This window comes from Neolamprologus multifasciatus, chromosome 4, assembly GCF_963576455.1.
Source record: "Neolamprologus multifasciatus chromosome 4, fNeoMul1.2, whole genome shotgun sequence".
NCBI lineage: Eukaryota > Metazoa > Chordata > Actinopteri > Cichliformes > Cichlidae > Neolamprologus > Neolamprologus multifasciatus.
In genome coordinates, this window is record NC_140442.1 from 12,405,256 (window position 1) to 12,430,340 (window position 25,085).

General features: G+C 40.3%; 1 protein-coding gene across 3 annotated transcripts in view; it reads left to right on the top strand.

Annotated features, from left to right (window-relative positions):
* Positions 1-23,603, top strand: part of gcgra (glucagon receptor a) — a 49,040-nt gene extending 25,437 nt beyond the window's left edge. Inside the window, exons 1-14 of one of the 3 annotated variants that reach the window (XM_085157142.1) lie at positions 1,183-7,125; positions 8,361-8,508; positions 9,074-9,170; positions 11,236-11,343; positions 11,500-11,600; positions 11,742-11,836; positions 11,950-12,139; positions 13,965-14,124; positions 14,285-14,345; positions 14,840-14,909; positions 16,827-16,915; positions 17,019-17,163; positions 18,488-18,529; positions 18,628-23,603. In XM_085157142.1, the coding sequence (XP_085013268.1) occupies positions 8,455-8,508; positions 9,074-9,170; positions 11,236-11,343; positions 11,500-11,600; positions 11,742-11,836; positions 11,950-12,139; positions 13,965-14,124; positions 14,285-14,345; positions 14,840-14,909; positions 16,827-16,915; positions 17,019-17,163; positions 18,488-18,529; positions 18,628-18,993 (1,578 nt within the window). In that variant the 5' untranslated portion in view covers positions 1,183-7,125; positions 8,361-8,454 and the 3' untranslated portion in view covers positions 18,994-23,603. The other 2 variants (XM_085157143.1, XM_085157141.1) reach the window with 2 other exon arrangements.
* The last annotated feature ends 1,482 nt before the right edge of the window (positions 23,604-25,085 follow it).

A 25,085-nucleotide genomic window follows, 5' to 3' on the forward strand; every position in this document is an offset into this window, starting at 1 on the left:
AATGAAAACACAGTAATTATATTCACTGAGGCAATGTGATTTTTGTTAAAGAAAAGTGATGAATGATAACATGACATGTTTTCCAATCACAATTCAGGAAGACAAACAGCAGCAGACAGTGAACAGGTGCAGCGCGCAGTGCCATCGGCAAATCTAACAGGTCAGATAGACTGAATTAGGCTATGATGAGGCGGGTTATTTGATTTGTGAGACCACAGAACTTGTGATGCTTAAACAACTGGATTTAGTTGACCATATAGTGACTAGGGATGGGTATCGAAAACCGGTTCTTGTTGAGAACCGGTTCCCACTGTTTCAATTCCTTGGAATCGTTTGCCATTTTTGCAAACGATTCCCTTATCGATTCCAGTCGCCCCGAATGACGTCACCACGTTGCGGAGCGTCATTTACCTGGCAGGAAACATGGCGGCTCAAACGCTAAAAAGTTTGGTTATACTTTACGAGAACGGATGACAACAGGGCAACTTGCAATACTTGCAAAGTAGATATTTCATTTAAGGGAGGAAACACTACGAATATGCAAAAGCATTTGCTCACAAAACACGTGATGACCTTAAATGAATGTCGTGTTTTTAATTCCGCTCCGGACTCGTGAATCTCAACCCAGCAGCAGCGGTAACGTTTGCACGTCCTCTCCCGTTAATGCGGCAGGTAAATAATCAACTAACAGTGCATATTATGTTAGCGCGATCTGCCTTATTACAAAACCTGCCATTACTGTGCATTTAGGTGACCATGATGAGACAGACAGAGTCTGGCTCAGATGCTGGCAGTTCTCGCTGCAGTCTACCGTAGCGTCTCATTTCAGGCAGGATAGACGAATGTCACCGAGCAGAGACTCAGTTTGTGGTCAAAGGCTTGAACCCATTTGCCACAGCAGATGATTTTCAGTAAGTGAATGTGTTTAATTGTAGGCAGGGACATTACTGGATATTCTTGTGTAATTGCTACAGAAGAATATTTATTTTATTATTTTACATTCACAATTTTTTTTCCTGGGGACCCTGTGACGCCCCATTGAAGAGCCGTAGGTTGGATCTGTTAAGATCTCACTGTTGGGTTTGTAAGGCCATGGTACTCCTAAATTTCTATCTTGTTCAAAGAGAAGATATAAAACAAAGATCTAAGCTAATTGACCTTAGTGTTCTCCTTTTTTAAAAACAAAATAATCGATAAGAGAATCGATAAAGAATCGAATCGTTAAACAGAATCGAAAATGGAATCGGAATCGTGAAAATCTTATCAATACCCATCCCTAATAGTGACGTTCACATTCATGCGGCGCACAGAGAATAAACTGAGGTCGACACTGGGATACGAAATTCCAATTTTGTTTTAATGTCTTTCAGTCAAAGTAACATCCAAAACAAATGGTTTTCATTCATTTTGTTTAGTGGTGGTGCTTTTGTTGTTGCTGGAGCACAGCTGCAGTGCAGTTGGAAGATGTTTCTTTTTGGTTTTTTTTGGTTTTTTTAGTTAAATTTATAGCGTCAATAGCAAAGTCATTTGGCAGGAGCTCCAGAGAATCAAAGACCAGCAGCTTTCCTTTTTCCAGTCTTCACATAAAATTACAGATTCTCATCAGTCACACTTCGACGAGCCCATTTAAATTAGCAGATGCAAACTGAGTGAAGGGCTACACCAGAACTGATTTGAAAGCAGTGACAAGGGAAGCAAAAGATTACCCCCATGCATCCTCTGCCTCGTGCTGTTTGCCAGAGATTTACTAACGGGAGACATTGCAGCATTTTGCACATTGTCAAGAGACTAAGAGAGGTCGTCCTCATCTTGCTTCACTTAGAATGACAGCAAAATTAAAAGGACTCCATAACACTGCTGACTAGTCACATGAATGCATCCGTTACTGATCAAGGACTCTACGGTGGCTGTTTGCTGTGTGTTTAGGCCACACATTAACAAAAACAGACCCATGGCCTGAAAAAAATGATTTTTAATCAGTTGCAGAGGAACAGCTACCTCTTCATTTTATAAATGGCTGGAAGACCTTCAGCTAAAGGGCTCTACTCCAGCCAAAGAGTAAGACTCAGACTACATCCAGCTGGTGATGATCATAGCTGGTGTTGATGTGCACTGTGGGCTTGTCTGGTCATAGAAACTAAGACTGGAAAATATGTTGATTAATGCTGTCATACTGCCAAATTTTCACTTTATTTATGTCTGTATCTGTCAGAATCTAGTTCAGAAACTGAATTGAGGGGAGATCGATGATATTCTTGAGATCATTTTGAGTTTTTATTATGATTTATTTAGGTGGTTTTGGTACATGTGTAGCATTAATCTTAATGCTTATTAAAATTTGTTTAAATGTTTTGTAATAAAAATCAATTTAATAATATCAAGTTTGTATTCCAAAAGAAAACTCTTTATTCAGAAACATTGTACATTAATTCTTATCTGATCTGTTACATAACAACCTTAAGAATGTTTGCATGTTTTTGACCTTGAAGAGGAGTTCAGAGGTCAAATGTGACATAGTTTTAATTTCTGTATGGTGACAATAAATATCACAATTTTAAGAATAATAGTTCTTAAGGATTTTTTGTCAATTTTTGACCAATAAATTATTAAATTGAAATGAAAGACAAGGCAAATTTTAATCGATTGCTAACATGACCTTACACCTAAAACGTTTTATCAGAATTCATTTTAAACTGTTTAAATTAAATAAATGACATGGTTTACATTAATATGGGTGAATGGCAACAGTTTTGCACTGAAATTTGTCCAGTATGTTCACCTTGGATGGAAGTTATCCACATTACAAAAGTAATCTGAACTCTGATTTTCAAGGTATGCAATATCTATAAATTAACTTTAGACCCACTATCAATACACACAATACATCATAACACCGACATATCTAAAAGGCCAAACACACAAAACAGCTTTTTAAACTGAGATTATATTCCAGCATCAAGCAAAAGAGTAAAACACACACACACAGAGAAATTTAGTAAAATTAAGCACTAGTTGTACCAATACAACTAGTCTAAGTGTGTGTTAACGAGTCTTATTCAATGACCTGGTCCTTGACTGGCCCCATTTTTTTCCAGCCTTTTGCTTTTTTTCACTCGACCTTTCCTTTTAACCACCCATTTAAGGGTGAGAGACAGAGCGGCTGCATGCTCTTGTGGCATCTGTGTTGCAGCTTTGGGTGCACCGTGGACATTGTGGTATTAGCACACACTTTAAAATCTTAGTTTTACTATAACATTGCTGTTCACTGTTCACTACAGGCCAGAACAACAATGAGGCTACCTGGAAGTATTCTGATGCTTCTCAACTGTAATGCATATTCTCTGTAAGCCTCTTTGCAACCCATCTCCACATCAGCTCATACTTTGTAGTGTCTCTGGTTTAATCAAGGTCATGTTTGTTGTTACAGACGCTCTGTGCTCGACTTTGAGGTCTAGTTGCGGCTCTCATGCATGTACATGAAAGAGACCTCTCAAAACAGAGCCATACCTCCTCAATAAACAACTGCAGATGGAAATAACAAAGTTCTTCTGTGGTTCAGATTAAAAGTGGCAAATCTGGCTGGTTTAGGTACTGTGCCAAACAGTCAATGTGGAAATACCTGTTAGTTTATGTCTGTCCTGATCTCTGGTAATCGAAAAAAGGTTTTGAGACACAGCTGCTATTCAGATGCCAGCTCAGAACAAAACTGTGAGCTTACCTTTACAACAATATGGTGTTAGAATTAAGCACTTTGTATACCTGCAATGAATCCCATGGCCACTTTGTGCCACTGAACATACTGCTACTTTTCCTCCAAAAAATAACTGAGAAAAAACAGGAAAAAAATAATATTTTGTTTTTAAAATTTCACAGACAGAGGTGCATGGAGAGCTCTTGTGTGAACCCAGGTGCTTTTATTCTTTATAGCATTTTGGCATCCACCCATCCATCAATCCATCCATTTTTACCTCTGGTGTCCACCATTCGGGGTTTACCAATTTGATGATGTTGCACCTGCAGCTCAGTGCAGCAGCTTTAGCAAGGGAGGTGCTGAACATGGTCTATTTGGATTCAATGTTTCCAGTCTCCTTGAATGCTCACGAAGCTCTGCGATGGGAGTGGTGGGAGTCTAAGACCTTGTGAATCTCGCTGACCAAGGCCTCTGCCAGTCTTTTACATGGCACCCTCACTATACAATTAGGTGCCCCAGGTCTGCCCAGCATCCTCCCCCACCACCTGATCCAACCCACCACGAGGTGATGATCAGTTGACAGTTTGTTATGGACAAACACCATGTCCAGTAACAAAACACTGCTCGGGTTCAGACCTGGAAAGCCATTTCTCCCAATCACCCCCTCCTTTGAGGTGAGTTGTTTGATGAGGTGAGCCCAACTATATCTTGTTGGTACCTCTAAACCTCACGCACTAGCTCAGGCTCTTTCCCCTCCAGAGAGGCGATGTTCCGTATCCCAATCACTAGTTTTGGTTCCCGGGGATCAGTAGGCCAAGGTCTCCATCCCTGGCCACTCCCCAGCACTATGTTCCTCCTGCTGGTGGTGCACTGACAGGTGGCATTTTAGCATTTTTTTTCTTTAATCAATAAGAATCTAGTCGGGTCTGCTTTTATTTTACATGTTCCTATTGGTAAAGTAGAGGATGAACAGGAAACTGTCTGTCAACATAAACGTCCTGCTGAGTCAGGCTTAAATGAAATGTAACTTTGTCACTGTATTTGAGGTCTTCATGATTTGTATATATTCAGAGTTTTTCTGCAAACTATGCAAACTAAGAAACAAACCTTCCAGAAATACTTTGAAAAGTTTTGACAATAGCTATTAACAATTGTGCCAGCTCAATGTGCAATTAGACGAAAACATTGTGTTGTTTTTCGAAAGAATTCCTGCGAAGCATCGGAAATATGTGGCTGAAGAGAAAGCAAGAGAAAGGTCAGAAAAACAACCGAAATGCATAACCACTGTTGTGCAATCAGTGGCATGTGTATGGTTGCAGAACATCAGAGCGGGGAAATAATCATGTTGTTGAATTTGATGTTTTACACAGGAACAGATTAGCGTGCTGTCATGCTGAAGATCAGGTAAATCAAGCAGAGCACGATGCGTAGATTTAGGCAGTATCTCGATTGCTCCAAACAAGTAAAAGAGCGTGTTGCAGCACGATGCTTTTTTTCCTGAACACCCTGTTATCAGATAACAGGGTTCTCATGCCTGAACACTAAGCATGTAACGTCTTCTGTATGCGCTTTAGCCTTTTAGCTAAATTTGTTAAATTATGGGAAGCAGGGAGAACATATCACACATTTACTCTAATAATCATGTGTTTGATTGTTTTTGCTGTTTGACAGTTTAAAAACAAAGATATTTCTCTGTCATATATTTTTTAAATTGCACCCAGACCTCATCTGTGGCGAGGAAAGCTGTCGGATTTGGATGATGTCAGACAGTTAGTGTTTGCTCTCACTAGTGCCTGTGCGTTTGGAAAGCTGAATGATATACTGCTGCTCAGGGGCATTTTCTGAGCTGGACAGCTATTGTGTTTTTCAGAGAGTTTTGTTTTTAATCCTTGCCGATCCCCTCTGCCCCACATTCATGCATGCATACTCTTTTGTAATTTTATTTGTCAGACAATGTAATCAAATGAAAGGTAAGCACTCTCCAACAAACAACAGTAATTGTTAGTGGCCATTGTATTAAGCCATCCAATGTGCACTTGAGCACAAAGCGTTTTTTTTTTAGGTTGTTTGGGACATTCAGGTGATTTGCGTCATTCACTTATGTTTTTCAATGTATTTCTTCCACTCGCAAACATAAATAAGTGACCAAGGATAATTCAAACATGATGCCATCTATCCTGTGTGTGTAAAGGGGCAATAACCTCTTAGGTTACACTGGCATCTGTTTAGCATTTGGTTAATCAACACAAAGTCGTCTAAGAGGAAATTAAACATAAATATTTATCTAAAAGAAAAAAAAGTGCTGCATAATTTTCAGACACTGAGGTGAAACATTCTTGCTTGCTAACTTGTTTCTGGATGAAGCTAAAGAGAGCAGACGCAAGCATCTCAAGAGAGCCATCTGGCTTGGAAGGCTCGACTCTCAGCCGTTGTTTCACCTCTTACATCAAATGTGCAGCAAAAGTGTTAAAAGCTCCAGAATATTTCCTGGAACAGGGAGCCACTGGGTCTAACAACACATGTTTCAGAGGACCTTGATTGGTCTGAAGCCACAATGGACTGAAAAAGCTTAGAGGGAGCAGCAGTACTGTAGATCTGGCAGGCTATCATAACAGCACAATATAGAAGCCTAATTAGCCTCACACCTTGAAGCCCATTAGTTCCAATTGAGCTTCCATCTAATGGCCAACGCGATTCCCCTCATCCTGCATTAAAGGCATTCGAGCAGACACATTGTACTTGACAAATGTGCACAAATAAAGCGAGGGAGTTCTGTGAATTTATGTCCTCAGGTTGTGTCTTAAAAATCCTCCAGTGCTCCGATTTAGCGTTGCTTTTTGAGCGTAACAGGCAGTGAATGTTCATTATCGAGAGAGTCTTGTTTTGTCTTCAGCTGTGGGGCATTCGGTGTTATTATATCTAAAAATAAATACTAAATACTAAGGAAAACTGTGCAGCTGGACTCTCGAAACAGAAGCAATGAGTTTGTTATAGAAGTCATCTAAAGGATAATTAGGAAAGGCAGTTTTTATTTTCTTTTAGTCATGAAGTGATGATGAAATAGCATATTTTGGTGTCCATGCATACTCCCAGTATTAGAGGCAGATTTCAAATTCACCTCACAACTTCACACATGTGTAATGGCCAGGTTTAGGAATCTTTTTTCCTGTAGTAAGCCCTCTTGCTTTGACGCACCCTCACTCCCACTCCTGCAGTTTGGTTAATCATTGCTCCCAGTCGCTGCTAAGCTGCAGAGTGGCGCGGGCTGGCGAAAGAGTCAGAGAGTAAGTGAGAGATAGGTTGTGAAAGAGGGAAACCCTTGGAAAACTGTCACACGTGGCGTAACATGTTAGCCACAAGGAAGACCAGGGTCTGAACCTCTCCGGTGCAGCGGGACACGTGCTGAAATGTCACGCGCTCATTATCTCTGTCTGGTAAGAACTTTCCTGAGATGCCTACAGTAGAGATGTTTGGAAGAGCAGAGGTTAAAGTGCAGTATGGTTTGAAGATATGCCTGTAGTTTCTGCTTCCCAATGACCTATGCCAGAATTTGTGATGGGATGTCACCGTTGTGGGTCTTTTAGCCACCAGAACACAAAAACAGAATTGAAATCAGAACATGTCTGATGCTGTCAGAGGTACAAGAGTCAGCGCTATGATTTGAGCTGGACCAGTCACGACCTGATGACAGGCCAGACAAGAGTAGCTCTGATCTCTCAGCGCCTATGGCAATCAGTGAGGCTGTACTGCAGCTAATGCTAATTGTATCCAGTAGTTATTACACTGAGCAGTCCATTAAGAAAGGCGTTGGTGTAGATTTGATCAAGTCTGATAGCGTGGACATTAAGATTGTGACTGGAACCTCCAAGCTGCTGTTTACCCCAGATTTTAGAGGCTCGATGAAATTTTCAGTCAAAACAGACTGAAAAACTCATGAATTAAGCTTTTCCACCCAAGAACATTGCAAACTGTTCATCTGTCACGACACATTGTGCTCTTATCTCTTAAAAAAATACCTACCTCCGTTTGTGAAAAATTCCTTACACAACATCACGAGCTCGTCCTCCTACCCACTGCAAGACTGGAACGGAATGGAATTTGAAACGTTTTAGCCAAAAATGTTTCCATGGTCAAGGTGTTTTTTGCAGAAACGTTTCAGATTTCGTTCCGTTCTCCGGCTTCAGTCAAATCTCTCGGGAGTGTTATGGCAGTCGATGCGAAGGTGAGTGACCTCTGGCACACACTGACAAACACTCAACCAAATACTCACTGGCTTCAGCAACAAGGTGGACAGCTGCCAGCAGAATCACTGACTACATGCGGCTGTTTCACTGCAGGGACAAACAGCATTTCCTGGAGGTTTTTTGGCCCGATGATGTTCTGGTCTGTCTTGTATAGCTGTAAACTTTGTGGACCATGGCTCTATTTGAATGAATAAGCACTCCTTTCCTCTCCACACTTCTTGAGCGTTAAGAACACAAGTTGAAAAGACATAATACTTCTCCTTTTATTTTACTTCCTTCTAAATTTGGTGTAATTGTAGTGTGAACGATATGGCCCAGCCTTTTCCTGTTTTGGTTCTCTTGTTTTGCACAGCCAAGCTGAGCCTCATTAACAGGGGTGTGTTTGCAATGAGCTTTGATGAATTGTATGTCTCTGTGTCATCCAGGCAGTGTGGCCAGTGTAGATAAGCCCCCTTATGAAGTGAAAACTCTTCTCAGCTCTGCAGTATCCCATCCCAGCACCAACATCAGAAATAAGGGATGTCACAGCTGTTCCTCTTTTTGGCAGTGCTCATTGTCTCCTGCACTATTCAGGTGGGTCCAAAAACATGTTTAAAAGCACACAGACACAGACTAATATCTATATCTATCTATCTATCTATCTATCTATCTGTCTGTCTGTCTGTCTGTCTGTCTGTCTGTCTGTCTGTCTGTCTATCTATCTATCTATCTATCTATCTATCTATGTATGTATGTATGTATGTATGTATGTATGTATGTATATATATATATATATATATATATATATATATATATGTGTGTGTGTGTGTGTATATTAGTCAATGACCTTCACAGTTAAGTCAGAGTTAAGACTAGAAACCTAAACACTCTGTACAGTAGCGTAAGTACAGTATTATCATGTGGAAAGGTCTTATTTTGATTGATTAAATCCCCAGTATGACAACCAGTTGTTTACAGCTACCGTATATATAAAGTGAACTGAAACAAATGAACGTCAGCTGGCCAGTTGCTTTGCACGAGGTTCATGTTCTCAGTATTCTTCATGTCTATCTGGTTGAAATGTATCCGTAAGTCTCCAGGAAAACAGACCTTCCAGATATTTTTTTCTTTAATTGTGTTCCTGTTATTGTCTCCTTAGGTTTCTGCTGTTGTTTCCCTGCAAAAGGTGACGGAGCACTGGGAATTGTACAGGAAAGAGTGTGAACGCAACAACAGCCAAGATCCACCAAGCACCGGTGAGCTAAACACTGTGTTAGACTTGTAATTTAATTTTAACTTTAGGCCCTTTCACACTGCTATTAAAATCCAACCTGCACCATTTACCAAAAGTTTCTAAGTGTTACTCATTCATTGGAGATATCATCCAGTTTTATATGGCGTTATTTTTGTGCCACTATTCTGAGTGCACGTAAAAAAAATTTAACAGGCATTTCCAAAAACGTTAGAGCACTTTTGCAAATATGTGATGTCTTGATAAATCGAGCAGATATTTGGAGTTCACACAGCACCATTCTCGCATGAAAATATCTTAAAAGTTTATTTTGTGACCCAGAAAGAGCAATATTTCAAACTCCGCCACTCTGTGTTCCTCCTCCACTGCCTCATTTGAGTTTTGGACGAAATGGTTTCTGGGATATTGCATTTCGTCATTTTGAGCTGATTGGAGACCAAAACAGCCAATCAGATTTTTTTGCATCCAAGTCTGTGATTGGCTGGTTTTGTGGCACAAATATAACGGTGTACAGAAAGCGTTGAACGCACACGGGCAGAAATGTTGAGAGTGCAAGCAACACATTGCGAGCAAGCACAAATGCAAAAACTGAGCGAGAGAGGATGCTATTGTGTGTGTGTATGGATAATAGCTAACACTGAAATACATTTTTTGCACGCAGCAATGAATTTTGTTTACTGAAATTTAGCTTTTCTTCGCTCAAAATAAATTTCTCCTCAAAATGCAACACTTGCACCTGCAATTTTTTTTTTACGTGCGCTCAATTTTTTTTTTACGTGCGCTCAGAATAGTTGCACAAAAATAACGCCATAATATTACACTCTGACCAAGTGACAAGAGCATAATATATCACAGTATACTAAAATCTGTCTGGCCTCAGATTTGGAGGTGCTGATCCTCATTCCCGCTGCTTCACACTCGGTTGCGAATCGTTCCAGTGCGAGCTGGAGGCCCCCACCCGATGAAGCCAACAGAACCACATCATCCGTGAAAAGCAGAGATGAGATTCTGAGGCCGCCTAAGTGAAAGCCCTCCGCCACTTGGCTGCGCCTAGAAATCCTGTCCATAAAAATTATGAACAGAATCAGTGACAAAGGGCAGCCCTGGTGGAGCCCATCACCCACTGGGAATGAGTCCGACTTATTGCCAGCAATGCGAACCAAGCTCTTGCAACGGTTGTATAGGGATCGAATGGCCCGTAGCATTGGGCCAGACACCCCATACTCCCGTAGCGCCCCCCACAGGACGAATGCCTTCAAGTCCACAAAACACATGTAGACTGGTTGGGCAAACTCCCATGCGCCCTCAAGTATACTTGAGAAGATGAAGAGCTGGTCCAGTGTTCCGCGACCAGGACAAAAACCGCATTGTTCCTCCTGTATCTGAGGTTTGACTTTCGGACGAACTCTCCTTTCCAGCACCCTGGCATAGACTTTCCCAGGGAGGCTGAGGAATGTGATCCCCCTGTAGTTGGAACACACCCTCCGGTCCCCCTTCTTAAAAATGGGGACCACCACCCCAGTCTGCCAGTCCATGAGGCGGCAGCGATTTCCTCTCCAGTCATACATTTACTACACCATGCTCACTTTCTGCTCATGCTTAGTAAAAAGCAGCTCCCATCTGCAAAATGTTTAACTACACGCTAAACGCTGCCCTTCAGCCGCATTAAAGACCGTTATCGTGTTTTATGCTCGCTGGTTAGTGCAGCAGATTGCTCCAACTTTCAGAAAGGCTGCTTCCCACACTGCATGCAAAATCACACCACTTTGCAGCACTTACATACCTTTCCTGTCACCCTCCATTAGCGTAAGAGCAGCTTAGCCTATACATCACTTCACGAACACCCATCTCTCCGTACAGTTGATGTTGTTTCAGTCCTCTGTTCTGAAACACGATTGAAGACGTGATATACTGTAAGTAGGAGGTCAGAACTCTGAAGTCAAGCTAAATTGCCCTGATGTTTACATAATAGCTACTAGCAGCAATCATTCCAAATATATCAGGGGTAATCTGTGGTTTCTCAGCATATATATTATGATGTTATGTTTTTTTTTTTTGTTTAATCACAGGCCTGGTGTGCAACAGGACTTTTAACAATTATGCCTGTTGGCCCGATGGACTCCCTAACACTACTGTTGTTGTGCCATGCCCATGGTATTTGCCATGGCACCGTAAAGGTAAGAGATGTGTGAGTTTTTGGCCATACACAGTATTTCAGACATGCTCATGCCAGGTCACTTAAAATGCCCTGCAGAGAAGGACAGCTGCCTATGACTGGACTTATCAGTAAATCACACAGGCCTGTTTGTGTACGTGTTTGTGTGTGCGTGTAGTTCAGCATGGCGTGGTGTATCAGGAATGTGATGTGAATGGCCAGTGGGTGACTACATATAATACCAGCGAGTGTGATTCTCATGAACAAGCACCACATCTGGTAAGAATAGTCTTTTTTTATTCTACTTGATCTGAAAGCATTAGATATAGCAGAGAGAAACTAAAGAATAAAGAGATTTTGTCTAATTTTACTATAAATAAAAATGAAAAAGATTTAACAAACGTGTGCTCTGATCTGCAGCAGTACTATGTCCATATTCGGATCATGTACACGGTGGGCTATTCCTTATCCCTGGTGGCTTTAGTGTTAGCTCTTGGCATCCTCATATTCTTTAGGTAATAATCATTTACACTTTAAATCATTTCAAGCACATTTTAAGAGAGCAAAACCAGACGATTGATACACCAACAGATTACCTCTTGGATGATTGTTGCTTCTCCTTCATCAGGAAACTCCACTGCATGAGGAACAATATCCACATGAATCTTTTTGCCTCTTTCATCCTGCGAGCTTTGTCTGTCCTCATCAAAGATGCTCTGTTTGAAACCAGTAACATAGCACAGGGCCTAAACAGAGACGAGGAGCAGGGATACCCACCTGCATCTATAGCTCCATTTGAGCTGCTGGTCAACAACGAGGTCAGTTTTGCTCTTCATATTTAACAGTGATCACCAAAGACTTTATCACAGGTGGAAATGAGACAAATGTTTTCTTATTTGTGACCTTTCTATTATTATCTTTGATTAGCTAATAAAATAAAGTACAAAACAGTTCTGGATTTAGGTTCTGATCGTTATAGTATGTTCACAATGTGTCATAAAGGTGAACTTTGAGCTCTATAAGAACAACAATCCTGATTCTGTTTAAATGATTCATATATGCGCTCATTTGCCAATTTGTTTAGTACTTACTAGTACCACTGCCTAAGTTTCCTGTTCTTAACTGACAGAAGTGGTACCCGCAGTGTGGCCCATCTGCTTCTGGTTTTGGCATGTCATACATTCAGAGATGCTCTTCTGTGTGGCTTGGTTGTAATGAGTGGTTATTTAAGTAACTGTTGCTTTCCTATCAGCTTTCTGACTGAAAAAGCAGACTAGATCAGTGTGATCAGATGAGATGAGATATTTGAGCCATCTTATGACATTCTGAGGTGGACCTGCTTTTGTATTTTGGATCATTGTCCTGCTTGAGAACCCAAGTGCACTTCAGCTTGAGGTCATGAACAGATGACCAGACATTCTCCTGTTTTGATATGACATGTTTTGATAGACAACAGAATTCATGGTTCCATTTACTACGGCAAGTCTTTCAGGTCGTGAGGCAGTGTGATGGTACACTACCACCACCATATTGTACTGTTGGTATGATGTTCCTTTTCTGAAATGCAGTGTTACTTTTATGGCAGACATAATGGGACTGAAACCTTTCAAAAGGTTTAGCTTTCTTTGGGATCATCCAGATGTTTTTTTTTTTGGCAAATATAAGATGAACCTTAGTGTTCTTTTTGATGTGGTTTTCTCCTTGAACTCTCCCTTCGGTGCCATTTTTCTCCAGTCTCCTTCCTATAGCTGAATCATGAACTCTGAACTTAACTGAGACATGTGAAGCCTGTGGTTCTTTAATGTTGTTCTGGGTTCTTTTGTGATCTCCTGGATGAGTCATCAATGTGCTCTTGGAGCCGGTCATTCCTGGGAAGGTCAACCACTGTTCCAAGTTTTCCCCATGTGTGAATAATGGTTCTCACAGTGATTCAATGGAGTCCTGAAGCCTTGGAAATGGCTTTAAACCCTTTCCAGGCTGATAGATGTTAGTGACTTTGTTTCTCAGGTGTTTCTTTAGATTGTAGCATGATGCGTTGCTTTTGGGGATCTTTTAACCTGTTTCACTTTGTCAGACAGGTTCTATAAGTGATTTCCTGATTCAGCAGGTCTGCCAGTAATCATGTCTGAGCCTGTTTAGTGAAACTGAACTCAGCTTCCCAAAAAAAATGAGATTAATCACAGTTAATTCATGATGTAACAAGAGGGTCAATTACTTTTTCACACAGGACCAGTGCCAATTTTCTTCCTTAATCAATAAAATCTTTATTTAAAAACTGCATTTTGCATTTACTTATCTCTGTCTAATATCCACATTATATTTAATTATTTTTAATCTCAAAACAGTTACAGCTAAAAAGGCTTTAATTGATTACTTATGTTAGTCAAGCAAGTGAGTAGTCTCACCAACACAACAAAGATGAGAAACTGCATCCATGACCAAAACAAAATACAGTAGTTTACTGCAGAAGAGATACATATGTAAAAGGAGGACCATGTGTGCTGGGTTGTCACAGATGGCTGAAATTGGGTTTAAAGTTGGTTCTGTTGTAAAATCTTAGCCCGAATCTCACATCGGCTAAATAATGTGTCAGGCGACTCTTCTCAGCGGTGTAAAATATGTGATATTAACCTTTTCTTGCAGACAATGGTCAGCTGTCGCATCGCCATGGTTATGATGCAGTATAGTATCATGGCTAACAGCTACTGGTTGCTGGTGGAAGGCATCTACCTCCACAACCTCCTGGTCATCACTGTGTTTACGGAGAGGAACTACTTCAAAATTTACCAGTGCATCGGTTGGGGTGAGCTGGCCTGAATCTGTGAAGTCATAGGTCAGGGGATGCAAGTCAGTTATGTATTATATGATACTTTTTGCATTGAGCCAAATGAAGTAAGAGCATACAAATAGTCAAGTGTTAATTGGCTGTTTTGCATTTAGACAACTCTTGTTTTTTTTCACAGGTACCCCATTAATATTCCTCGTGCCATGGGTGGCGATTAAATACCTGTATGAAAATCAGGAGTAAGTTTCCTTCTCTTTCCCTCTTGCCTGTTCTCCAGGTTGTTTAACAAAGGTGAAAACCTGCCAACGAGTTTAAATTTTAGCTTGTAACATTTGTAGCAGGACACCATGTCAAAAAAAGTCAGCAGATTGTCTGTCTCCAAAAATCTTGATGCTTGCGGTTGCACTCAATTTACTACATGAAGGATTGGCTGCAATTCAACTTTTTACACAGACATGTTTTATCTCCTGCTGGATGCCAGTCTGGTTTAACAGATGTGTTTGCACATTCTTAATATTTCATGTTAGCTTTCGGCAGGACCCCAAATATTCTGCAAAGGAGTAAATGAAGTGCTTTTAAGGTCACATTGTGCTCTTATGTAAAGTCTTAAAAGCCTTAACAACATGTTTTACAGTGTGAGCTGTGTCCACAAGCTTTCCAGTAAAGTAGAGGAAATATGTCAGGTGGTCTCTCACTGGTATTTCATTCAGTGCTTTTCTTTCATTCTTTTCAGTTGCTGGGAGCAAAATATAAACATGAAATACTGGTGGATCATACGCGCGCCGATACTGGCAGCTGTTATGGTAATTTTGGCGTCCTCCTCCTCCTCTTTATGTGTCTTCGCATCTTGTTATGTCATGTCCTTTTTTTAACATTTCAATTATTTCTGCATGTAAACGTTAATGGGCAAAAAGCAGCTTCGCCTTAAAGTGGTATATGACCGTCAATCAAGCATTTCCAGCTATTTTTATCCCCCACTGGTGCACTGTTAAATATTAAACACACCTCTTTTATTCATGTTGTGTTAAAGGTAAGATGTGCTTCACCCAGAACTTCTGTGAAGCCTGTCAGGACTCAAAGATTTGTGGATTAAATCAAATTAATATTTGCATTGTGACCAGCTCTGCATACTCTATTCATCCTGTCACCAGGATTTTTATTAGACGTGTGTTCTGCAAAGGTCACTTCTAAGCGTTTACACAAGTCCAATTTGTCGTGGCTCTTAAGTGAGGCCAGACGTCCTGGCACTTTCCATGCATTTATCGTCCAGCTAAGTGACCTGTATCCCATAGGAATTCCTGTGTTTGAGTTCCTGTTGGAATGGGAGGGCTGGTCCCAATTTCACTGTTTCCCTCTTTATCTTGGTCCCACCATTCTCAAGCTGCACGACACAGTAGAAAACTACACTGTAGTATTCACATTAATTGTGTGTGTGTAGTGTGTGCGTGTTAGACTGTTCCAGGTGTTACAGATATTTTGACAATTACAGCAATTTCATTCAAGTCTGTACAAATATAGAACTACAGATATGCATATGTAGATAAATATGTAGGTGGTTTAATACGCAGTGTGCTGACAGATTTAGCCAGCCTATAGTTAGCTTAGCATCTGTTATATACACTCGTCGGCCACTTTGATACTGCATCGACTGCTCATTAAAGTAAATAATCGTGGCATAAACTTTGTACTTCAAACTGAGCATCCGAATGAAAAAGACAAGTGATTTAAGTGACGCTGAATGCACCACGTTGTCGGTACCGTGCAGGCTGATCCGAGTATTTCACGTACAATCATCTCTATGGTTTACACAGCGATCAAAAAAATAGATATATATTTTTAGTTTGGACCCCTTACTACCAAATGATCATCATTTAAATACCACAACATGCCTGAGCATTGTTGTCAACTATGCTTATCCCTTTATCACCACACTGTACCCATCACTTGATGGCTGCTTCCAGCAGGATAACTTGGCATGTGGAGGAATAGGAGATTTACATCATGGATGTGCAACTAACATGGACCAAAATCTCTGAGGAATCTTTTCAGCACTGTGTTGAATCTATGCCATGATGAATTAAAACACTTCTGTATTGGCTCTAAAGTGATACTAGTAAGATGTACCTAATGAAATGGCCAGTAAGTGCATATTAATATTGATTAACAATTTATCGTGGCTATGGTAAAGCTCCTTTTTTTAAATATTACAAGTTACCGTATGGTTTAAATGTTGAATAACTGTGCAGCGTTACACAGTTCCGTTCACCATTAAATTCTCATGCCAGTACATACTGGGCTGCTGATATAACAATTCGTGACAGAAATCAAATGCACGCATTAGGTCCAAGCACCACAAATTACCCATGACAAATTATTTTAAAATATTAAAGGTCACATCATAAGTGATTTCATCAGGAGAACACCTACTGTTGTCTGAAATGCCAGCTGTTATGAAAGGGTTTCCCAATGTGCTTGAAAACACTTTTTTGCGCAGCTATTGGGACTAATGCAGATAGTTATGCTTTTATCTGCTGATCCTTTGTGATATTTATAACTCAGATTTCTTCCATTTCTCTCATTAATCACAATTTTTCTGGGCCTGTATGCATCTGGAAGATCCATCTCCACTGTACTGGAGAAAGATGAGCTTTATGACAGTATCTTTTGCATAATATAAGTAAACTATTTCCAGTAACATTGTCTTTCTCTGTCTCTTACAGATCAACTTCCTTATCTTTATCCATATCATCAAAATTCTCGTGTCAAAGCTCAGAGCACACCAAATGAGATACACAGACTATAAGTTCCGGTGAGTGTGAATATGATGTTGTTTTTCTCTTGATTTGCGTTTTTTTTTCTCTCTACTTAGTCTTTGCTTTCTCTCCTTTTGTCTCTCCTTTCCTCCGTCCCAGGTTGGCTAAGTCAACGCTAACTTTGATCCCGCTGCTCGGGATCCATAATGTGGTCTTTATCTTCGCAACAGATGAGTCCACCAGTGGCAGCATCGGCTTGCGTCTCACCAGGCTCTTCTCTGACCTCTTCTTCTCCTCCTTCCAGGTTGGACTTTAACAACAAATGACTGTCAGTCATGAAAATTTGAAACATGTTTATTTTTTCACAACACTATTTCTAGTATGATTCAGCATCATTAATCACCTTAAGGAGAGTGGTGTGCCTCAGGACAGTGAATTAAGGCATCTCTGGTTTCAATGAAAGTTATTGTTAAAGCTTTATGTGGTGTAATAATTTACCTCAGCTGTCCTTGCATAAGTATAGAACAGGAAAAGAAAATACACACCTCAAACCATCAGAAACGGTTACGGTTTGTCTGAGATGCACACAACACAGCCTTCATGCTACAGCTGTGCCAAGAATGGATGCCAAGGCGTAATGATCCAGAAAGGCGAAGTCCACATATGGAGGCACTTAGGGTGGCAGTTGCTGATAGGTTTTCAAGGCAGGAGGTCATGATTCACATCCAGTTTTTCTCTGATTTGTTTAGGTATCACTTACTGCTTGATACCAAAAAGGTGAGGTTTAGGGGAGAGAATTGTGATTTGGGCTAAAATACAGCCCTCAACGCTTTCCATGGAAAACTACTTGGTAATACATGGTACTCAGTGCCTATGAACTGGCAACTTGTCCGGGGTGTTTCACCTCTCACCCTGTGACAGCTCGTGAACTCACACAAAACTCACACAAACTGATTGATTGATGGAAACTAGTTAATTTAATTTTGTGCTTGCCAAGTAGTCCTGAACAAGGGTGAATGGGTGTTATCAATATCAAGTGTTTGTGTGGAGAGATGTGACAAAAGGGTTAAAAAAGCAATTTTAAGGTTTGTTTTTTGTAAGTTAACAAATGTTAGCTTAACAAGATTAAATGTCCGAACTGTAACAGCATCTGAATCACAGTTAGAAATATGTTGTGGGCTACTAAAAAATAATAAAACGAATAATAATCTTGCATAATTGTCTCTCTCTGCTTCTGTGAGTTTTCCATCTCTGAGACAGTCGTGATGTGCTGTAATATTTGTGTGTCAGAAGAGATTAAATTAACGCACTATGAGCACTGCTAAATGACTTTGTCACACAGTGACATAATTAGAGTGACCTTTAGGCACTGGAAACAGATATGACAGATGACCAACAGACAGAGCAAACGAGAATTTCAAAGTCAAAAGATGGCAAACATAGCCGTGAGGCTTACATCTTAAGACAGATGTTACTCAAAGGCACTTGTGGTTTATTTTAAAGAAGCAAACTTGCAGTTTCTGCCTGGATTGTGGTGCATATATTAGAATACATTCAGTTTCATGTTTTCATAGCTGCAGAGTAGCATGTAAGTGAATATTGTGGGTGAATATTGTTTGTCTTCACAGGGTCTCCTGGTGGCAATCTTGTACTGCTTTGTCAACAAAGAAGTGAGTCATCTCGATTGCACAACAAATACGCCATCTTCACCATCTTCAGATGTTCGAAGCTTTGTAGTGTCTACTTGATGTCTCTGCTGTCTCCCCAGGTGCAGTCTGAGATCCTGAAGAAGTGGAAGCGCTGGAAGCTAGGGAGGAACATTGAGGAGGAGTACCGCCACACCTATAGCAATACCCCAAACACAAAAACAACCAGTCTCTTAAACCACGCCCCTCGAATGCCTCACCTCCCAGACATCACCAAAACCACCGCCCCAGTCTGTAGCCCCGAGGAGAGGCACATGCTCGTCGCTAGCAACCAAAATGGCATGGTCCACAGTACGGAGGAAGGGAAGTGTGCCTCACTGCTGCACGAGGGGACCATCAGTAACTATATCCTGGTAGAGGACATCAGCATTACCGACAAGCTGCCGTGTTACGAAGTGCAGAAAGAGAACGTGGAGAGCCACCTGTGAAAGCTACTGGGACTACTTAAAAAAGGAAGTTGGATGGCTTTGGGCTCTCATCGTGCTCTGACAGACTGACCTGCTCAGCTGTAAAGAGTCAAGTTAATGGTGTCACTTTTCAGGTTGGCCCTCAGAGATCTGCGTCACTGGACAGCTTTCGCCACAGTCTGAGAGGAGGATCAGGAAGGGCATCCACGCTGACATTTCGAATGTGCTGCGAGTCTCGTGAATGGATTAGTTTAGATGTTTTTTTAGCACAGAATAATAAGCTGCTGCATGCTGAACAATTTTTGCAACAGCATCCCGAGGCAGATAAGCCACGGAAGATCGTAATGACATACAAAACATGAAACCTGAAGTAACAAAAAAATAAATAAATAAACCCCAACTCTAAAGGTCACAGGGTCCTTGCTTGAGCCTCTGCTTTAACTTATCCTATCTATCAAATATCTGGTACTAAAGTTTAAATACAAAGAGAGCATTGAACTGAATACACACAAAAAAGAGTACAAAATGTACAAAATATCATACGGTAGGAACAAATGGGAAACCATCTGAGATATATATATATATATATATATATATATATATATATATATATATATATATGCTTTGCTCTAATATCTGTAAATGTTTTCGTCTCTATGTGATTTAGATGAAAATGTGCAGAAAAAAAAAGAAAAATTCTGTTGACTATACCTCAAACAATATGGTGACCACAGTGTTGTTCAAGTGACCTCATTCAGGGCTCATGGGAAACTGGCAGCTGCTGTCCCCAGGTCCTTTTCGTCTTGCATGTCGACATTAAAGGAGGTCAAGCGATGGTATAGGATCAATTATAAATAAGCTAAAATCATCATCACTTGACTTTCTTATGTCTTTTAGATTAAAATACATCTTTTTTTATATTAGTTGAATACTGATGATTACTATTGTTGCAGCTGTTTAAACTTGCTGTGTATGTTTTAAGGTGATAGTCGAATTCCTTTGCCACTACACGCATTTCCTTTTCTACCTTTTGCCATCAAGATGTTGTCTGAATGACATGCCTCACCCCTGAATCCAGGGTTGCTATCCAATCAAGGATAAAAATACACACACCTTTACGACCTGTAAAGGTGTGACTCCAGCATCGTTCCTAAATATGGCGCGTCACCTCTGGCACGAGAATGGTCTTGGGACTTCATGCATGAAGACTGCATAAATTTTGCGAGCTTAACTTAAGAGTTGTGTGAATAATCACTCTACGGTGCCATCGTGTCAGACGAAAACGTCTTTGCTAGTAACTGCTAGTGACTGGATTCGCCAAGTAACCATACCAACAGAGTCTAATGCGTACCATGTCTGCAGTGGCTGTGAACACTTTTGAACAAAACTCTGCACCACAAAAGCTGAACAAGCATGCTTTGGAGTGGCAAACAAAGCTAATCAGACAGTGGTACATTTGTGTCTGATAGCATTTATTTTCAAAGAAGGGAAGCAACCTGCAGAGCAGAAATGAATATCTGAATTGCTGAAACCCTTTGCCAGAACTAACTGAACTTGACTTTATATGTATCTACTTGCACAATGTTAATTTATAATTGGTAGGTACTATGTCTCTCTATATATGTGTTTATACAGGTGATTTTATTTGATTGCAGTCCTTATTTCCCACGCATGTCTTTGAGTGGGTAGTGTGTATTTTCAGGGTATGAATGTGTGTAGTTTCGGTATTCCAGATTTGTGGATGTAAGATGAATAATGGGCTGCCGGCAGAGGCTTGATAGAAACCAGTGCAAGTGGCTTGACACAGAGCACAGAGGTCATAGGTTAGTATGAGTCAGTCTCCCTCTAGCATATACAGTAAAGCACAACAGGACATTCCCAAACACCATGCCTGTATAAGGCAAGAAGTAGTCACAGCTCTCTGTTTTATTATGGAAACTACTCTCATTGTGATTCCTCAGTGCCATTTTGTAGCCCACAGCGGCAACGTGTTTCTCATTCAGATCAAGACTCTGTGCATTAACACTTCAGTCAGTTCCTTCTGCTGAGGTGGGAAAAAATTGCAGGCTGAGGTTATTTTTCATCAACATCTGCTGAGGATAGTAATAGAGCAGGTAGACAGCCACATTTTTGCTGGGAAGTACATCGATCGTGGTTCTGCCACAAGTATCTTTGCAGTGTTTTTTTTAGATCTTTTTTTCATTGTTTTGTAGACATTTCACAAAGTAATAAAGGAATGTTGTACACGTCAAAGAAAATAGGATTCAGTAGAGCTATATCCCAATTTAGCTTCAAGCTACTACATGTATTTTAAGCTGTGACCATAACCATGTTTGCATTTAAAGTTAGGAGCTTGGGTCACTCCCTTTCCTGGACCAAAGTGGTTCTGTCTGAATGTATTCTTTAAAAGGCTCAACTGAGTATGTTTCTTTTTCTCTTCTCTTAAAGGTGGTTATGTAAAGTTTATGTGGTGTGAAGTATATAAACCGACTGCGTCCAGGTGTATACATTTCATCATATGTTGTGTCCGCTTTGTGCAAATGGTAAAAGAATAAATAACAGTGTATTCGAAAGTTGATTTTAACTTGCAGTGGCTTTTGTATTGGTGAATATTCATGATGTTACAATAAAAAGGAAGGAACTGTGTGCAGATAAACTCTTTTGGCTTGATGGAGACATCTGTTGCTTTGGCTATCTGGCTGGCCAGGCAGCTTTTTTGGCTGAATGACATGCTGTCTTGTGAAAGAGGTGAGTATTGATTCTACCCTCGAGGTCAAGTGTTGTTTACTATGGCATATTGTTCCTATTATGGAACAACAACAGACATTGTATTGTTACACTTACAGTAGTCTGTTTCATCTCACCAAGACCCTCTCTTTTTCAGTAAATTGCATGACGCAGGCTGGAAAAAAAGGGGGTTGTAACTTTCCAGAACTTTGACACTTTCTTCAGTCGTCAGCAGTGAGGAGATAATCTCTCTTTTTTGCTCACTCTACATGTGTATAGAACAAGAGAAACTGCCTGATAACGTCATCTTATTCACATTTTTAATCCGTATTGCAGCTCATTCCTGTCATTGCTGGACTCAACAGACATGTTAAAACAGACATACTGGAGATCTTAAATAATGTCTCTGAAGGATCTTTGAATTATTAAAGGTGACAAATGTCCTGAACCCTCACAAAACATCAAGGATGTTATTAAAAGGTTACATTATGACCGTGAAACGGTTGTAACTCCCAGTTTCCTGTATGATTTTAGTAGGATGTTCCATTTTGGTTATTATATGGGCGGAAAGAGTGCATTTATTTCCTTGAGAACAAGAGAGAAGCAAAAACATAATGTCACTAAAGGCACTGTAAATGTTATCTCAATCCAGTGTGGACACACAGGAGGGATGTTTTATATTACTGCTGCCCTAAAGATTTTCAGACTGTTCTGAATTTCTCCTGAATGTCTTCCAAATAATAAAAACCTCTACATATTAACCATCTGGGAACGTTTTGGGAATGTTACAAGGTGATGTTATTGAAATGTTCTCTAAAAACTCTGAGAACGTGAAGTTTCTACCAGAAAGAGTGTAAGTAAGTTTTCTTATTTATTGGATTGGACACTACATTGTGAGAACAACTTTTATAGTGTTGGCACCGATTGTGGTTACTCTTTGGATCGTGTGTAACAGTGGATAACACAAGGACTACTTGGATAATGTTAAGATCTCAGTGTACAGTGTTTTTTTTTTTAACTGAGAAAAGTAGCCAAGTTGCACTTTTTATTATAGAAAAAGAGTAATTTTCTTAACCGCAGTAATAACACAAGAACAACACCTGGAAGTAAATTATGATTTCCAGTCAGCATGAAGGGAGTAACACTTTTACTCAAATCTAAATACTACTCTGTGAAGTCTAAGGAGTTTGGAAAGAAAAGATTCTGGACTTCTTTAAGTTTCCTTGAAGATGTTTCACCTCTTATCCGAGAAGCTGTTCTAAGAGCAATTGGTGGACAGTCCCAGATTTTAAGCCGTATGGGAGTGTCCCCAAGAGGTTCAATGACCCCCTTTGATTCTCTACCCAATCACACAAGCCAAGGTGTGAAAATGGGTGTGGGTCACAATCAGCCAAGGTGAACCAACTCTGAAACCTAGCCCCATCTTATCATGTGATTTACTGAGGTCAAATGGCCCAGGATGTGAGTGGGCGTTAAGGCATCTGGGAGGGGATCTCAAAACTGGATTATAGATGGCTTCTGTTAAAAGATGGTCGTTCACAGTGGACATGACTTCTTTCAAACCATCTTTCTTCTCTGTCCAAAATGTGAACATTGGCATCCTCGAAAGAGTGACCTTTGTCCTTTAGATCAGCGGCCCCCAACCTTATTTGCGCCACGGACCGGTTTATGCCCGACAATATTTTCACAGACCGACCTTTAAGGTATCGTGGATAAATACAACAAAATAAAACTAGTACCGGTACCGAAAAAAAGAAAATTTATTCATAACACACGTGAAAAGACCAAGGAAAACCGAGTAAACGATAAAAACGATAACAAAATAACACTGAAAACCGATAAAAACCCTGAAAACTATACATTTCACACCTGAGCCTCAACTCTCGCGGCCCGGTACCAAACGACTCACGGACTGGTCCAAGGCCCGGGGGTTGGGGACTGCTGCTTTAGATGCAGATTGACAGCCGAGTCTTGTCCCGTGGAAGTGGCTCTTCTACGTTGTGCCATATGTTTATGAAGTGGCTGTTTAGTCTCGCCAATGTAGAGGTCTGAGTAAAATCACCTCTGTGACGTGATTTTGACACCATCAAGCCAAGCACTTTGGCAATAGTGGGAAGCAAACAGGAAAAAACCTCCAGCAGAAAATTTGCCACTGTTAGACAGATAACACTGGTGCTGATGATGCATTATCCTTTCACTGGCTTAACACTGGTAGTCCCTCCCTGTTCATTATGTAGCCTTGATGGTGAGTGGTAAGAGCAAGATGAGAAACTGTAATTTTCAGAGCTTCCAATTTTTCATTGGAATCAGAATTTTTCAAAGCATCAGTGTTTCAGAGTGAAAACTACCATTAACTAATTAAAACACCCACTTATCAACTAATCAGCATTTGAATTATGCACAGCATCATCCAGACTGAGGAAGGTGTACTTAAGATTTTGGAGGTACCACAGTAGCATACATTTCTTAAACTGACAACATTGTGTTCTGTTAAAATTTGAGCTTACTTCATATAAAATATTAAATGCCGTGGCTGGCCAAATAGGATTAAGTGGAAGGGGGATTTAATTCTGAAGATATTGCACATATTAATCTAATAAAACAAAAGGTTACAATATTATTGTAAAACCCTCTGTTATATGGTTGAGTGTAAAATAAATAGTAAGTATAAAATTATAGTAATTAAAAAAGTCTCGTTGTCACACTTTTCTAAATGACTAATTGAGTCATTGGGTCCAATTGAACAATTGAAACTGTAATTGAAACAGTTTAAAGTCAGGTCAGCCGTATCATAATTAGGGATGGGTACCGGTATCGGTTCTGACATAAACGGTAGTAACCAGACCGAAAAGTAGCGCACATTTCGGTGCTTTTTTTCCCCCCTGAGATGTCATACACTTTGGATTCTAGCCAATCATTTTATCTTTCCAAGGATAGTAGGTGGGCCCAGGTACGTACGTTCTTTTAGAGCAGAGCTACAGATTAAAAATGACCAAGGTGAAGCGGTCAAAGTCTGGCTGTACTTCACAGCAAAAGAAGTAAATTCAGCATCCTGCAACAAGTGCTTTAAGGTGATACTGTGCAAAGGAGGTAACACCTGTGTAGCAGCAATGATGACGGATGATGATGGCAGCAGCAGCCGTTCTTCTCTGGGTGAGTAGCTTAATGTTGTTCGTGTGTAATTTACGTTGAGTAGGCTAACCACGTTATTAAATTAATGCATGTAAGGTGAACTAGCAAACACCGTCGTAGTTACATGCGGCTGTCTTCTTGTTTGATGGCAGATACTCCCTTCACCCTGGCCAAAAAGGCTAAAATGGCTAAAAATTGGAAAACAGTTAAACATGAGAGGTTTCTGGACAAAGTTTATGTTTTTTCCATTGTTT